General features: G+C 39.5%; 1 protein-coding gene across 1 annotated transcript in view; it reads right to left on the minus strand.

Moving 5' to 3' along the window:
* tmem132a (transmembrane protein 132A) overlaps window positions 1-17,396 on the minus strand; it is a 35,291-nt gene extending 17,895 nt beyond the window's left edge. The window contains exons 1-7 of the mRNA XM_035948521.2: window positions 17,197-17,396; window positions 7,878-7,966; window positions 6,064-6,290; window positions 4,767-4,979; window positions 2,586-2,776; window positions 2,308-2,412; window positions 24-287 (exon numbers count right to left, since the gene is read on the minus strand). Of these exons, the coding sequence (XP_035804414.2) occupies window positions 24-287; window positions 2,308-2,412; window positions 2,586-2,776; window positions 4,767-4,979; window positions 6,064-6,290; window positions 7,878-7,953 (1,076 nt within the window). The 5' untranslated portion in view covers window positions 7,954-7,966; window positions 17,197-17,396. The remainder of the gene's footprint in view (window positions 1-23; window positions 288-2,307; window positions 2,413-2,585; window positions 2,777-4,766; window positions 4,980-6,063; window positions 6,291-7,877; window positions 7,967-17,196) is intronic.
* Between the last annotated feature and the right edge of the window lie 397 nt (window positions 17,397-17,793).

Raw genomic sequence — 17,793 nt, forward strand, 5'->3', positions numbered from 1 at the left:
AATAAATGTTACGTAATGATTACCTGATGACGACAAACTGAGCAGTGAAATTAGCTCTCAAATTTACAGAAACCCTGATTGGCTGTCCCACCAGGACCGGGCCCCTGTGATAGCGAATCACAACATGGGAGTCCACTTTAAGCTCCTCCTCTTCCTGCCTGTTCAGACACACGTCCTCTTTTCTGGACCTGCTCTGCTTTCTCCCCTCGTCCTCCTGCTCGACCAGCGACACTGTCTTCATGAAGAAGAGCTGTCCCTGGGACTGAGCCACTCTGTCCTCCAGACACCTGGAAGAAGGTTTAGTGAGAGGTGTCCAACTCATTTTAGTCCAGGTTCCACATTCAGCCCAGTTTGATCTCTAGTGGACTGGAACGGTGTTTATTATATGACCAAAACGACAAAAGTCAGATGAAAAAAAACAACAAAAACAACAAAAAGAAGACAAAATATTGCGAAAATGAGACGCAAAACATAAAAAAATTTAGACAAACGACACAAAATAAAACAAAACAGCACGCAAAACAATGAATACAGCAAAACACAAAATGACAAAAACGGGACAAAAAAACACAAGCGAGACGGAAAGGAAACACAAAGCGACAAAAACGAGAAACAAAATGACAAAAACATGAGACAAACGACAAGCCAGATAAAAAACAACAAAAACAAGACAACATATTACAAAAATGAGACACAAAGCGACAAAAGAACAATGAACAATCTAATATTTTACTTTAGGATCCAAACAACTTGTCATGGTCTAGAAATGATTTTAAATTTATAGTTTTACTAATTTACAATCTGCAATTAGTAGTAGTAGTAGTATATATATATATATACACACGTATATATATATATATATATATATACATATGTATATATATATATATATATATATATATATATATATATATATATATATATATATGGCTGGCTGAAAGAACATGATGTGTCCTCAGTCAAGGAAATCAATAAAGCTATATGGGCTCTATTTTATTTTCGATTCCTAGGCTAACATTACTGTTTACTACTTGAACTGTTGTTTTTTGTTTGTTTTTTTTCTTTTAGATAGCATTAGAAATTAGCAGTTAGCAATTGGTACATGCATTTTAGATGAAGTCTGCTTGTATAGTCTCTGTCTGTGGTGAGCTTGGCTGAAGTATTTTAGCAGTTAGCTGTTAGCATTAGCATGTAGCACTACCAAGTTTGGTGAGCTGGCTTGTATTGTTTCTTTGTCAGTGGTGAATTATCTTTGGACAGGGTAGGGGTCTAGCAGCTAGCATTAGCATTTAGAGTTAGCACTAGCAGATTTGGAGAGTCTATAGGTATAGTTTCTTTGTCACTTTGTAGCACTTGGCACTAGGTATTCAGCATCTTGCATTAGCTAACTGGTAGCATCTGGTCCCTAGCTGGAGCATTTCCTAAATGGGCCTGGGTCAGCTGAATGTGGCGGTGCTGTTTGGATTGTGTAGGAGCAGTGTGAACTGGCACTAGTGGGGTGAATCTGGGACACCAGAGTTCATCCTAGCCTCCTGGAGGTGTTGTGGGACTAAACAGCAGAAACACCGTTGAAGGGAGGTTTCCACCTGATGACCCCCAGAGATGTGCTAGGAACCACTGGTGAGTGTAGTGATGGGTCAGGGATCGTCGGGCCATCATTGAGTGGCATCCTACTTGTTTGGAGCAATACTACTTCTTGAGCTGTTGCTAGGCTTGCTAATGATTTTTCTGCATTCAGTCACAATGTGAGCCTGATCAGCTTTCAATGTGACCTGGCTGGTCATTAAACTGTTTCAACTAAACCTGACAAACTGCTCAATATTACTCTAAAGTGCAGTGGCAGGTGCAAAATTTAGTTCAATAATAACAGAAAACAAATAAAAGGAACCTTTAAAGAGAAAATATATCATCTAACCAAGGCTGGACTTCAGTTATCTTCATTGTAACGTATGGAAGTAATTTGATTACCAAGATCACAACCAGAGACGTCTATACTTGTTTGATTTTGCCAGAATTTCCCATGCTTTCTAGTGTCCATTCCAAAAAATAAAAGCCTTTAAAGGTCACAGTTGCTCATTTTGTTGCGTTAAAAGTACAGAATCAAAATATATGCAGCTCGTATTGATAGAAACATTAAAAAAAAAGCAACAAATTGTCCTGTTTCAGAGCTGATGACTGACTAAATTACCAACTGTTTCGGCACTAAACCTGACAAAATGACTGCAGCTTGATGATTCCAATTCCACGATTCCATTTCAATTCCAGACGTAAATGGAAGAAACAACAGAAAAAGCCTCATTAACATACCCTGCTGAAGTCCGCTGTAGGCCATCCACTGTGCCGAAGGAAGAGTAGTAAAGCTGTATTTGGTTGTGTTGGTATCTGAGGGCCCATGGAGCAGCAACAGCCGAACTAAACCATGAAGGAAGAAAGTGAGACGTCTCACTAAAGCAAAGCAGGCGTTCACTAAAGCAGGAGGCAGTCAGTACGCATTCTGGATTCATAAAATAACCTATTCCATAAACGAGCCAACTGACATGAAACGAATGAGTTATCCAAACTAAAAGAATGAAAGATCACTGCACCTCCGTGAAGAGGAATCTGGTCGCTGACGGTTGACGTTTCCACGGTGATGTTGTCCCTGCTGCCGCGTCTGCACCTGGCGACGAGGGTTGCTGTACCATCTGTCCAGACCCTGATGTGGTTGTTGGGTGTGTTGATCCTCAAACCAGCCGTTGGGAAGCGTCAGAGTGACCACACACAGCCCTAGAGGAGGCTGGAAACAAGGCAGTGATGGTCAGACAGCAGGGGTGTCCAACATGAGGCCCGCAGGCCAAAAGCGGTCCCCCAGAGGGTCCAATCCGGCCCTCAAAGTGTAAAAATTCCAGAGAAGACATTAACTGCAGATTGTAAATTAGTAAAATTATAAATTTAAGTTGTTTTGATCATAAAGTAGAATACTAGATTGTTCATTGTTCTTTTGTCATTTTGTGTCTCATTTTTGTAATATTTTGTCTTGTTTTTGTCTCATTTTTGTCTGACTTTCGTCTCATGTTTTTGTCGTATTGTGTTTCCTTTTCATCTCGCTTGTGGTCTTTGTCTAATTTTTGCTATTTTGTGTTTTACTTTATTCATTGTTTTGAGTGCCGTTTTGTGTTTTTCTCTTTTTGTTTTTGTGGTTTGTCCATTTTTTGTCATTTTGTAACTTTTTTGTCGAATTTTTTTGTGTCTTTTTTGTGTTTTGTTTTTAGTGTTTTGCATGTCATTTTTGCAAAATTTTGTCTCGTTTTGTTGTTTTTGTCTTTTTTTTATCAGACTTTCGTCTCATGTTTTTGTCGTTTTGGTTCTCGTTTTTGTCGTTTTGTGTTTCCTTTCTGTCTCGCTTGTGGTTTTTGTCTTATTTTTGTCATTTTGTGTTTTGCTTTATTCATTGTTTTGCGTGCCGTGTTTTTTTGTCTCATTTTTGTTGTTTATCCACTTTTTTATCACTTTGTAACTTGTTTGTCTAGTTTTGTGTCTCTTTTTTGTTTTATTTTGTCATTTGTCTCATTTTTTGTCGTTTTGTGTCTCAATTTTGTAATATTTTGTCTTGTTTTTGTTGTTTTTTGTCTTATTTTTGTTTGACTTTCCTCTCATGGTTTTGTCATTTTGTTTTTCGTTTTTGTCATTTTGTGTTTCCTTTTTGTCTCGCTTATGGTTTTAGTGTCATTTTTGTCGTTTTGTGTCTCATTTTTGTAACATCTTGTTTTTGTTGTTTTTTTTTGTCTGATTTTTGTTGCTTGTCTCACATTTTTGTCGTTTTGTGTTTCCTTTATGTCTAGCATGTGTTTTTTTCTCTCTTTTTTTTATCGTGTTGTGTTTTGTTTTATTTGTTGTTTTGTGTCTTGTTTTTGTCATTTCTCCATTTTGTCGCCTTGTGACTTTCTTGTCATATTTTTTCTCTTTTTTTGTTGGTATGTTGGTGTCACTTTTTTGTCAATTTGTGTCTCATTTTTGTAATATTTTGTCTTGTTTTAGTTTTTTGTTTGACTTTTGTTGTTTGTCTCATGTTTTGTCATTTTGTGTTTCATTTTTGTCTCACTTGTGTTTTTTGCCTTATTTTTTTTTATCATTTTTTCTTTCACTTTATTCATGGTTTTTATCATTTCTCTATTTTGTCGCTTTGTAACTTTGTCAAATTTAGTCTTTTTTTGTTTTGTTTTGGGATGTTTGTCTCATTTTTTGTCATTTAATGTCTAATTTTTAAAAAATATTTTGTCTTGCTTTTGTTGTTTTTTGTCTGACTTGCTGCTTGCTTTTGTGTTTTCTTTTTGTCTCGCTTGTGCTTTGTCTTATTTTGTTGTTTTTTGTGTCGTTTGTGTAAACTTTTGTCTTGCTTTTGTCATTTGTCCATTTTTTTGTCACTTTGTAGCTTTTTTGTCTATTTTTTTTGTTTCTTTTTGGCTTTGCTTCGTGTCGTCTGTAATAATGTTGCTGAAATGGAATTTTTTTTCTACAGAAATTTCAGGTTGTTCATGATGTTTTGCAAAAAGATAATTTCTTAAATGTGAACATTTTTGCACTAAAACAAAGGAACCACTAGGAGTTGTGGTTATTTCTAGGTTATTCTGCTGTGGTTTTACTGGTCCGGTCCACTGGAGATCAGACTGGACTGGATGTGGAACCTGGACTAAGATGAGTTGGACTCTCCTGGTCTACAGGGAGGAGAGGGAAACAGTGAAATGAATGGGTGGAAAAGAGAAAACAGTGGAGATGATGATCCTCACCAGTGTGATACAGGAGGCTCTGTGCTCCTCCGTGTCCTTGAAAGCGTGGAGGGTGATGCAGCTCCGTTGGGTGCTGATGTTGCCTCGCTTATGGAACAAAGCCCTCACCATGAACCTCTCCTGCCCCTCCTCATCCCATCCTCTCTCTACATTCTCTGAGAGGAGGGAAGCCGACAACAGGAGAGATGGAGGGAGGACAGGCTCTGATATGAGCTGTGGAAACAGAGAGAGAGGTACCGAAGAAATGGTGCCATCTTCAATCAACTCTGCACTGCAAAAACTCAAAATCTTACCAAGTCTGTTTGTCTTATTTTTAGTCAAAATGTCTCATCCCATTTGATTTAAGATAAATTCACTTAACAAGAGACATTTCAGCAAGATGGAGGGACTTGTTTTAAGACAATGCATCTGAAATATCTTGTTAATTCAAACAATCTTGAAATTATCTTGTTTTTAGTTTGAATTTTACCTTGTGTCGTCCTAAGGGTCAAATTGACCCGTTTTAAAGTTTGAAAATGTGGAAAGAAAGAAATTTTCCCAGTGAAATTTCTAATGTTCACATTTTCAACATTTTTGGGAAATCTTTGAACATTTTTTGGTGGAAAAAAAGAAATGTTAAAAATGTTTCTTAAGAACAGTCACATAAAAATCTAAATCTGTTGATTTTTATGTGAATGTTCTTAAGTTTTACTGATATATATGAAATCACTTTAGATATTTTTAGGATTTTTTTGGAATATTTTTACTCATTTTTTGGAAAATATTTACAAGAATTTTCTTGCCAAATTTGAAGGATTTTCTTAAAATAAACCTTTTCAGTGAAACTTTTAAGGAATTATTGGAATGTTCTTCCTGAAGGTTTTGCAAATTTTCAGAAATTTGGGGAATTTTTTTGCTGATTTTTTGGAATTTCTTCAGACACGGAAAGAATATTGTTTGGTGCCTGTAAATAAAGACAGCAGGAGAGTTAATGCATCTCAGATTACGAGGTTACATGAAAGTGAAAATCTATTTTTGAGTGAAAATCTGCTCTTTTTATTTTAAAGCATATCTGGCTTATTTTAAGATGCCTCAGCTTGACAATCCTGGTAAAATAGAGCTTAAAATAAGTTTTATTATAAATATCATATCTATTTCAAGAAATCTTACCAAGACATTTTTTACTTGTTCTATTGGCAGATTTTTTCACTTATTTCAAGGTAAAAGTTCCTTGAAATAAGTTTGTTTTCCTTGTTTTGAGAGGGGTATTTTTTTCCAGTGCAACTCTGGGACAGTTCATTTATCCTTTTCCTCTTACCTCAGAAACTGAGTAAGGTCCAAATGAAGCCTGGAGGCTCGGAGTGGGAACCGGGCTGAGTGGGGGCAGCATGAAAATGCTCTGGGAGAAGGAGAAGGGGCTGGAGTTGGAGAACAGAGGGCCCAGCTCCACCTGGGAAAGAGGGAAGAACTGCCAGAGAGGAGGGATTACTGATATCTGGACCGGCAGGGAGAGAGGAGGAGTGGGCTGGAGGAGGGATGGAGAGACTGAAGGAATGAACGAGGAGAGGAAGGCAGCAGATGAGAAACAGAAGTGAGGCATGTTAGAAGGTCATAAAACTGTTAACCTTCCTTCACAACAGGGAATCCAAAAAAGCAATCCTACCATTTTTCAAGTAATGATCATCAAAAAAATATGGTATGACCAATGGTTAAAGACAACCAATTGGAAACTGTGGTCCTGTTGTATTAAGACAGGGGCGTCCAACTCATTTTAGTCCAGGTTCCACGTTCAGTTTTACTATATGATCAAAACGACAAAGGCCAGATAAAGCAAGACAAAAAAACAAGAAAAACAAGACAAGACAAAATATTGCAAAAACGAGACACAAAACGTCCAAAAACCGAGACGAACAACACGACATAAAACAAAAAAGAGACAAAAAATTAGACAAACAAGTTACAAAGCCACAAAAAAATGGACAAACGACAAAAACGAGACAAAAAAACACAAAATGGCAGGGAAAACAAAGAATAAAGCAGAACACAAAATGACAAAAATAAGACAAAAGCCACAAGCAAGACAAAAAGGAAACACAAAACAACAAAAACGAGAAACAAAATCACAAAAACATGAGACGAACGACAAAAGTCAGACAAAAAAGAACAAAGACAAGACAAAATAAAACAAGAAAAGACAAAAAATTAGACAAAAAAATTGCAAAGCGACAAAAAAATGGACAAACGAGAAAATGAGACAAACTACCACAAAATGACAAAAACGGCACACAAAACAACAAATAAAGTACAAAATGACAAAAATAAGATAAAAACCACAAGCAGGACAAAAAGGAAACACAAAATGACAAAAATGAGAAACAAAATGACAAAAACATGAGACAAAAGACAAAATACAACAAAAACGAGACAAAATATACTAAAATGAGACACAAAATGACAAAAGAACAATGAGCACTCTAGTATTTTACTTTAGGATCAAAGCAACTTGTCATGGTCTAGAAATGATTTTAAATTTATAGTTTTACTAATTTACAATCTGCAGTTAATGTCTTTTCTGGAATTTTTACACTTTGAGGGCCGGATTGGACCCTCTGGAGGACCGCTTTTGGCCCACGGGCCACATGTTGGACACCCTTGTATTCTGTGATGTAGAATGAAGTATATCTTCTTGGAGAGGCTTTACTGATGCTTTTCATTGCACTGCATTTAGGCTGTCATTTTACCTCACTGGGCAGAATGATGCTTGTGCAGTTTGTTTTATATCCATCTGCTGAAGCGGAACTTTACAAGTCTGGGTGAACCTGCAGGATTTACTACATTGCAGCTCATAGGAAACCAATCATGACCTGGTCAGCAACTTACATCAGTGGAAAGTGGAAGTGTGAAGCTTGAAGAATGGACTTTTTTAGTAGAAATATAATTTTGTGTTGTACTTTTGAAAAATAATGCTTGAAAGCCACATCATAGAAAAATGAAAATATGACGATATGAAGGAATTCATGCCTGAACACAGCAGAACAAAAATAACAACAGGAAGTGAACAGCTTTGAAGGTGAAATGAACACTGACCCTGTTTAGCCTCAGACAGATAATAATTGAGATAGAGAGACTTACCCAGTATGGACATCCAAAAGAGCAGCAACTCCGCTGTTCTTGTCCACAACACATGGAACCGGCTGACACCCGCCATCACAACAGACCTCCTGAAACACAATATGTGTGGAAGTGAAGCTTTTCTGTGTCTAAACCTCAATAACACTTTAGCACAGAGGTTAAGTTGTCTTTGCAGATGATGAACAGAGTGGAATCAGAGCTGCTTTGATGTCTTTTTAACTGTATGTTGTGTGTCATGTGCACTGTTTAGAAAGTTATAATCATGCCCTATTTAACATCAATAATTTTAAGGGGCTATATTCTGTATATTTGCACCACACAATTTGTGTCCTTTTCCACAGTGTAAGCTGATCCATTCCAACCCCGCAGTGTTTGCAATGGCATCCCCATCTTCCATGCATGATATCCCATTTTTATTTTCCTAACTCAGGCCTTTAGAGTGCATCATAGCACAGAAACAGCTCTGGTGAAAGTTACTAATGACTTCCTCATAGCGTCAGATATTTGGACTGGTCTCTATACTTATTTTATTGGACCTTAGTGCAGCATTCGATACAATCGACCACAAACTTTTATTACAGCGACTAGAACATTCTATTGGCATTAAAGGGACAGCACTGGACTGGTTTAAATCCTACTTATCAGACAGGTTCCAGTTTGTGCATGTCAACAATGACTCTTCTGAGCATACTAGGGTTAATCATGGAGTTCCTTCAGGGTTCTGTCTTAGGACCAATACTGTTCACATTATACATGCTTCCTTTAGGCAATATTATTAGGAAGCACTGTATTAGTTGGATTATGTTCATTTTGTTGTTTCTTATTATAGGATAGCGTTACTTTTAAACCGACAACTCGGTAAGAAAGGATGGTTTTCTTGTGCAGTTGTTTACTAGGAAACAATTGGACGACTCACAAAAACACAAAAAGAAAAAGCCAATCAAGAAAACAAAAAATCAGCCATTACGGATCACTGCAAAAGAAATGACCACATCATGGACTGGGACAACGGGAAGATTTTAACATCAGACACCAACAAACACAAACGATGGATTAAGGAGGCCATCGAGATCAGGAAGCGGGTGAGCTGCTCCATGAACCGGGATGAGGGGGCCTACACCCTCTAATACCTGGGACTCCATCCTCCAGAGACCACCGGACAGCGGGGGGCGTGGCCGATCTGACAGATCTGTCAGATCGGCCACATGATAAAAAAAAAAGACACATCATCACACGCCGGATGATGCTCTGAAGAAGATGGCAGATGCCGTCGAAACATGTCGACAAAGTAAAACCATCCTTTCTTACTGAGTTGTCGGTTTAAAAGTAACACTATCCTAAGCACTGTATTAATTTCCATTTTTACACTGACGACACTCAATTGTATTTATCTATGAAGCCAGATGAAACTAATCAGCTAGGCAGACTGCAAGATTGTCTTAAGGATATAAAGACCTGGATGACCTGTAATTTCCTACTACTAAATTCAGACAAGACTGAAGTCATTGTATTTGGCCCCAAACATCTTAGAAACTCGCTTTCAAAGCATATAGTGAGGGAAAAATGGATCTTTCCCCTTCCTAAGGTATTTCCTTGCAACTGTTAGCTGACATCATCCCAAATAATCCTTCAAGTTACAGCAGGTTACCACCTTTGGTCCTTGTTCCCCTTTTACCTCTGTAGGCCTGAAACCATGGTTAGATTCAGACCTTATCTCACACTAATATGGCCATGTGACAGACAGAAGATATGTTAGGATTCTCTGCCCTGGTCAAGATTAGATATTGTCTATTCTGACTGGACTAAGGAGGCGAGTTGTCTCCATTATTGGTCTGTAATCTAAATCTGACCTTCTTCCAACTAGAAGATAAACCTGAAGGTCAGGGAGAATTCTCAGACCTGATGCTGGCATTGCTTGCATGAACTGCTGCTTTGTTGGTGTCACTTCTCCTGACGTCAGTAAACTGGTTTCTCTTTATTGGCTTCCTGTTAAATCTAGAATAGAATTCAAAATCCTTCTTCTGACATATAAAGCTCTAAACAACCAATCTCCATCATATCTTAAAGACCTGATAGTACCATATTATCCTATCAGAACTCTTCGCTCTCAGACTGCAGGCTTACTTCTTGTTCCCAGAGTTTCTAAAAGTAGAATGGGAGGCAGAACGTAACCCCTGCGATAGACGAGGCACCACTATAGATACAAGCTTTATGAGTAGGAGAATCAGCGTTCTGACAGACGAACAAGAGAGGTATAGACTGGACCAGGACCAGACTTGGGAACCAGATGAGGAGCTGGGCAGCAGTGAGGATCAGCCAACAGCATCACAGTCTGATATGGTTTCATTACAGGTTGCCCAACATATCACCAGTACACCACTCCCTCCTGCTGGGACTGCGTAACACTAGTGATACCTGCAGAGGTCACGAGGCATTGTAAGGGACCGCTCATACTCTGGCCAGTCTGTTTGCCCTCCCTTACTCTAGGGGGCACTACGGAAATCTCTGTTCCAGCACCTGCATAGGAACAGCTGCCATCTTATGGCACTTTTCCACCAGCACCTACTCGGCTCGACTCTATTGGGTTTGTGAGGTTTTCCATCAGGACGTAGTACCTGGTACCAGCTACTATTTTAGTTCCTACTGGGCCGGGGTTCCCAGCGAGCTGAGTGGAGCCGATAATGTGACGTCTACAGAGTGCAGGCCACTGATTGGACAGGGAGTGACGACACACCAGAGCGACTCCTTCACCAAAACCAAACCCAGCATTTCTTTAAAAAAAAAAAAAAAACTGGCAACAGCGACGGTGCGCATTGCTCTTGACGGAACTTGGCAAGATTTGAATATGGCAACCAGACCTGTACTGTGGGCGAATGAAGAGGTCGAGACTTTTCTGTTTTTGGTGGCGGACCAAAGAATCCAGAGGGAACTGGACGGAGAAAGTTTATCAGGAGGTCGCTGAGTAGACGGACGCCCACGGATACAGCAGGACAATGAAGCAGTGTCAGGAGAAGCTGGAAAAGGTCTAAAGTGTATTTTGTGCTTGCTGCTTCTTGCATTTTGAATAGAATAGAAGAATGTGCTTTATTGTCATTATACAATGTAGAACGAGATTGGAGAGCTTCTCCTTTTCAGTACAAACATAGCAGAAGGTGCGGGATAAAAATCTTAAAAAATCTTAAAGGTAGTGCTGCCGTGCTATGAGGACTCCACCCACGATGAGGTGGTGCTCACCTGGAATGGAAAACGACTTAAACCGAGTAGAGTAGGTGCTAATGGAAAAGCGCTGTTACTGAGCTCTGCACCGCTGTAATCGCTCCCACTCCATGCATGACACGTCATATTAGGCTGAATGGTGAATCAAATTAAACAATTATTGTTACAAATTAAATTAAGTAAAAATATCATAAATTATTATACTAGCAAAACACTGTATGTAAGGAATCATACTCAACGTGTTAAACTAAACTCAGCTCTCAACTCAACTCAGCTCTCGTAGGAGGCGGTCGCACTTTTCCTCGCTCCGCTATCTCTGTTCCTCCTCATACCCTCATGTTTCCCTGCTTGCTGCATTTCTTCGTCTCGTCTCGTCTGTCTGACTTGGAGCGATCGCTTGGCACTGGACCTTCGAAACACCGATCATGGAATTGATTAACTGGTCTCTCAACGCAATTGACAAGATTGTCGCCACAAAGAGCACAGGCCTAGGGGAGCCTACCTGCCCGGATGGGAGTTTTGCCTCTGGTTACGTGATCGACGCCTGGGGGAAGTGGAAGGGGATCATGTGCCTGGCACCCCTATCCGTGGAGGATGTGGAAGATGTTTATATATTCAGATTTATGATGATAGGCCTGCTGATAATTGGCTTGTTCACTGGCCTGAGCTTCTGGAAAATCAGGAAGACTGCAGACAGAAACGACGTCCAAACTCTGCTGGTCTATGCAAACGAACGGATCACGGCTGCCGATTCCCAGTATGACGAACTCAATCGTAAGATTTGAGTCGCAGATTGGAGGCCATCAGGGTGAGAATCGCTACAGCTGAGGTCTAAAATTGTTGAGAGCAGTAGGGAGAAGGTGAAATTACTTCTCTCCCGCCCAAACATGTGAATAACTGATTACATTCTGGCGCCCCTGGAACAATAACAAACTCCTCTGGAAGTTTCATGGCCAAGAGATAGCTCTCCTAACCCCCCACCCCACCCCCACCCCCCACCCACCCACCCACCCACCTTCCCAAGGACACCTGTTGACTTTTGGACCGGGCCAACCGAGGACGTCTGCATAGCAACCTTGCTGTGTTATCGCTCCCACCCTCGCGAACTGAGACACCGGAGGTCTGAGATGGAAAAAGATGGGCTACACGCATACACACACATTCGGACTCATGAACTGAGGACTGAGCTAAACATTCGCACACACATTCCCATATCCCCCCTCCCCCCCCGCCTCCACAAGCTTTCCTCACTATACACAGGAGCCAGGAATCCGTGCACCTGCACAGGAACCGGCTAACTGTGCAGTGCTCCCCCCCTCCACCTCCCCACATCCTTATCTCAACTATTCTTGTCTAACGTCATGCTTTGCCTGTTTGCGGGTTTGTTTTTTTAGGTTCCTTCTCAAATTGAATTTCCCAACATTGGAGGTTTCATTTGGTACAACGAGCCTTTTTTTCTTTTACCCTCTGCTATCCCTACCCAGATCCCAACATGTCCTTTTTCTTTTTTTCTTCAAGAAAGGTGTGCGCAGCACTGCGCAGCAGCCGGAGCTGTGATTGGCAGGGCAGCTCAAATGAAATTTCGTTGTATATGAAAATGTGCAATGACCAATAAAGATTGATTGTTTGATAAACCTTAAATTGCCCACAGGGGACAAATAAAGTTTTTTGAATTGAATTGATTTTAAACATGTATTCTCTTATTATTATTACTATTATTATTATTATATGAGTCAGAGTTAGTAACGTAGTTCGTAATGCCTGTGGGCACAGGACAGATGTGAAATGGAGCATCAGTGAGCTGAAAATCAAACCAAGAAAATCAACAAGTTATGTATCAGGCAAGCCAACATGAAAGAATCTCACTTGTGAATTTCACTATATGTGTTGAATTAAATAACCCTTACTTTCTAGAAATATGTCTTAATTTTATGTCTTTTTGTAAACTTTGTCAAAATATTAACTTCACCATGATTCAGTGTTTGAAAACAAAAAAAAAAGGAAAACTTCAGGAGGGGGTAAATACTTTTTACAGGCACTCATAGTATATCTAAAAGAGCAGTGCAGGGAGCATAAAATTGCAAACCAAAAAGAATTATTTAATTCCACTTACTTGCTGCTTGCAGCACATTAATCCAATGTGTTGTCAGTTTACAACCATTGGTCTCCTTCTGTCAGTCTGGAAGTCTCAAATATTATTTACTTTGTACATGCTTTCCTTACACAATATTACAATACCAATAAAAAGTATTCACCCCCTTTGGATGTTTCACATTTTTGTTGCTTTTATACATGTACAAATACAAATCATGGTCACTATAATTGGGCTTTTTAGACAATAATTTGCAAACCCCCCCCCCAAAAAAAACCTTCAATATCTTCATGATTTTACAAAATCGCATCAATTAATTAAAAATATATACAGTAAAGTAAGTGATTGCATAAATATTAGCCCACTTTAAAGTGACTGACCTAATTCAATAGAGGTCCAGCTAGCTGATGAAATGGAGATCACCTGAGTGCAGGTGATATGTGTCCAGTGATTGTAGTATTAAAACACCTGTATCTGGAAGGTCCAGTCTCTGATTCATGAGTAGTCCAGCTAAAATTGTTACACGAAGACAAAAGAACACTCCAAGCAACTCGGAGAAAAGATCATTGAAAAGTAGAAGTCAGGAGATGGCTACAGAAAGATCTCCAACTGGACATCCCAGAGTTCAGTTACATCCACCATTAAGAATTGGAAGGAATATGGCACTTGTTTGAATCTGTATAGAGCTAGATGTTCCTCACGAACTGAATGATGGGGCAAGAAGAAGACCTGTGAGGGAGGCCACCAAGACACTAGGACGACTCTGAAGGAGTTAAAAGCTTCAGTGGCTCAGATGGGAGAGAATGTTCATACAACAACTGTTGTCAGGGTTCTTCACCAGTCAGAGCTGTAGGGAAGACTGGCAAAGAAAAAAACACTGTCGAAAAAGGCTCATATTAAACCTCACCTGGAATTCACCCAAAGGTATGTGGGAGACTCCAAGGTCAACTGGAAGAAGGCTCTTTGTGATGAGACAAGAAGGCTGACTGTGTTTTATCACACTGAAGGACCAATAGAGGGCACTCAAAGACCACACATGGATGTCACTAAACTGTTCAGCGATGCATTTGTCTTAGTAACATGAAATGCTCATGTTGCTACAGTCTAGACCAGGGGTGTCCAACATGCGGCCCGCGGGCCAAAAGTGGTCCTCCAGAGGGTCCAATCCGGCCCTCAAAGTGTAAAAATTCCACAGAAGACATTAACTGCAGATTGTAAATTAGTAAAACTATAAATTTAAAATCATTTTTAGACCATGACAAGTTGTTTTGATCAGAAAGTAAAATACTAGATTGTTCATTGTTCTTTTGATGTTTTGTGTCTTATTTTTGTAATATTTTGTCTCGTTTTTGTTGTTTTTTGACTGACTTTTGTCGTTTGTCTGTTTTTGTCATTTTGTTTCTCATTTTTGTCGTTTCTTGTTTCCTTTTTATCTCACTTGTGTTTTTTGTCTTATTTTTGTCATTTTGTATTTTGTTTTATTCATTGGTTTGTGCATTGTTTTTGTCGTTCTGTGTTTTTTTGGGCTTGCTTGTGTTGTTTGTCTACTTTTTGTCTTTTTTTCTCACTTTTGTCATTTTTGATCGTTTGTGTCATTTGTGTTTTTTTGTCTCAGTTTTGTCATTTGTCCATTTTTTTGTCGCTTTGTAACTTTTTTGTCTAATTTTTGTCTCTTTTTTGTTTTGTTTAGTGTTGTTTGTCTCTTTTTTTGTCATTTTGCTTCTCGTTTTGGTCGTTTTGCATCTCATTTTTGAAATATTTTGTCTTATTTTGTTGTTTTTTGTCTGACTTTTGTGGCTTTGATCCTACAGTAAATCTTCTAAGGTTCAGTTCCAGATTACTAAATGTTGTGTTCCTTTGTAGACACTCTGTCATCTGGAAGTTGTAATGTGGAAATGATAAACTGAGGCTGAATGTTTCTGAAATTTAACTTACTTTTCTTTAGAAATTTCAGGCTGTTCATGATGTTTTGTAAAAAGATAATTAATTCAATGTGAACATTTTCAGAATTAACTTTTTTGCATTAAAACAACGGAAACATTTGAAGTTGTGGTTATTTTTAAGTTATTATGCTGTGGTTTTACTGGTCCGGCCCACTGGATGTGGAACCTGAACTAGGATGAGTTTGACACCCCTAGTTTAGACTGTCTTGTGGTGATTGTTGGCCATTGATTGTTCTATCACGCCTATCTGCAGGAACATAGATCTTGCTGCTGTAACATTTCAGTGTCAATAGAGGGCATGGGAAGATGGCAGAATACTGCCACAGAACTATTTAGTGATCTGATCTGTGTTAGTCACATGAAATGTCCAGACTCCTATGCGTAGTGAAGACTTCTGACTGTGTACATTTTGACGACCCCTCTGAGGTCATCGTGACAGCGGCTCTGATCACCTGCATTTCCATCAGTTCTGCAGTTAGCTTCTTAATGTGATCAGAAGCACCTGTGGAGCCCGGTGTGTTCCTAGAGTCTCATCTCTGTGTTTCACTCCCCTGGCTCCTCATCCCAGGTTTGGTCATGTGTTGAGGTCCCAGTCCTCTTGACCCTTTGACCACTAGCTTGCAGGGTTGCTTCTGCATTGTATGGCTCACCTTAGTACCTATTAAGAGGGCTGGTATAGCTAACCCACTGAGCTTGCTGCCAATTTGTGAAAGTGGTCACTTGCGTTATTTCAACTCAGAAAAATCCCCTCATCCACACAGCATTTTCCCAACAGGTCATCATTACACAGAGACGACTGGAAATCTGCTGACCGTAAGAAAGGACAGGGGTTACATTTGCTAAAATGAATTTTTATTCTATGGGAAGTTTCATGTTTGTAAAACCTTCCCATTGCCAGGAAAAGTCATCCATCTGTCCATCCGTCCATCCATCATCCATCCATCCATCCATCATCCATCCACCATTTATACACTGCTTAATCCTCATTAGGGTCATGGGGGGTGGAGTCTATCCCAGCTGACTGAAGGTAAAGGAACACCTGGACAGGTAACAGTCTATCACAGGGCTACATATAGAGACAAACAATCACAATGACATTCACACCTACAGACAATTTAGAATCACCAATTAACCTCAGCATGTTGGGAAGAAGCTGCCCATTTCCACCAATCTACTCTGCATCACCCTCACTATACTTGATTTGCTCATCTACATATTTTTGAATTTACCACCAGCTATATATGTAGTATATTTAATGCCAGAGCCGTACACCATAGCAGTAAACTATAATTAGTTTCCATGTTAGTTGTACTTTGCATGTATCATCTGTCTTATCATGCATGTATCAAACTGTGTGTTTTATGGTCCTTGTGTCCCCTCCACCCCTCTACCTCTAACCCTAACCCTCTAACCCTCTACCTCTACCTCTCTACCTCTTCTGTCCCTCTCAACCCGTCCGGCCAGCAGCAGATGGGTCCCCCCACATTAGAGCCGGGTTCTGCTCGGGGTTTTTTTCCCTGTTAAAAGGGTGTTTTCCTTGCCACTGTCGCCTTTTGGCTTGCTCTGGGGTTCAGGCATATGGGTTCTGTAAAGCGTCTCGAGACGATTTGACTGTAATTGGTGCTATAGAAATAAAATTGAATTGAATTGAATTGAAATTGAAAAAATATAGCAAGTATGTGTGAATGGAGGTATTATCATAATGACAACAATCACTTTGAGCAGGCACACAGGCACACACAGGCACACACATACACACACACAGACACACACACACACAGACACACACACACCCACACACACACACACACACACACACACACACACACACACACACACACACACACACACACACACACACACACACACACATGCACGTTACATGGACTTCCATTATTTTCCTGGAACCATAGCTAATTACAGTTCTTAATTATTTAACGCTAATCTTAACCTAAATCTATCAGTACTCCAGCCTTTAAGAAACTCACCACACTAAAAACAAGTGATTTATGGCCTCAGAACAGAAGCAAAAGCACACATTCACAAATGCTCCTCTACTGTTACCCACCTGCATCTGTCTATTCCAGTTTCAGATCCAATCTCTTCCTCACGGCTTTTTAAAATGATTAATAGTCATATCGCTGATTCCAAAAGGGACCATTAAAATGCAAAAAATATATAATATATATAATTTCTATTAAAAAGCAAACAGTTACATGGTCTTTTTTATCCGTCTGACTCGTCCTTGCTGGTTTGCTGCTGCTCTAAACCTCTTCTCTCTCTGTGGCAGATTCACACGATATGGATTTATTCGTTTGAATCAGTAAATAATCCCCTCATGCCCCTCCTCCCTCGTATTCTTCATGACTCTCTTTTTTCTTGTAGGTTTGTTTTCTTGTTCTCATTTTCTCCTTCCTCGCCCTTCCCCCATTATTTGAACATGTGTCTCACTTGGTTTCCTAAAAGCCTCACTGTGTCTATGTGTCTGTATAAGAGTGTCTGCTATAATTATACATATAATTATACTTAAACAGTCAAGTTAGGAGTGTTTATTCAGCATGTGTCTTAATGAGAAATGATTAATTTTAACAATCCAGTAAGTCCAATGTAAGCACTCTGGATTTCACACCTGGTGTGGTCAATTCTCCATTCTGTTCCATTTTAT

Source organism: Amphiprion ocellaris, chromosome 4, assembly GCF_022539595.1.
Source record: "Amphiprion ocellaris isolate individual 3 ecotype Okinawa chromosome 4, ASM2253959v1, whole genome shotgun sequence".
In the NCBI taxonomy this organism is placed as follows: domain Eukaryota; kingdom Metazoa; phylum Chordata; class Actinopteri; family Pomacentridae; genus Amphiprion; species Amphiprion ocellaris.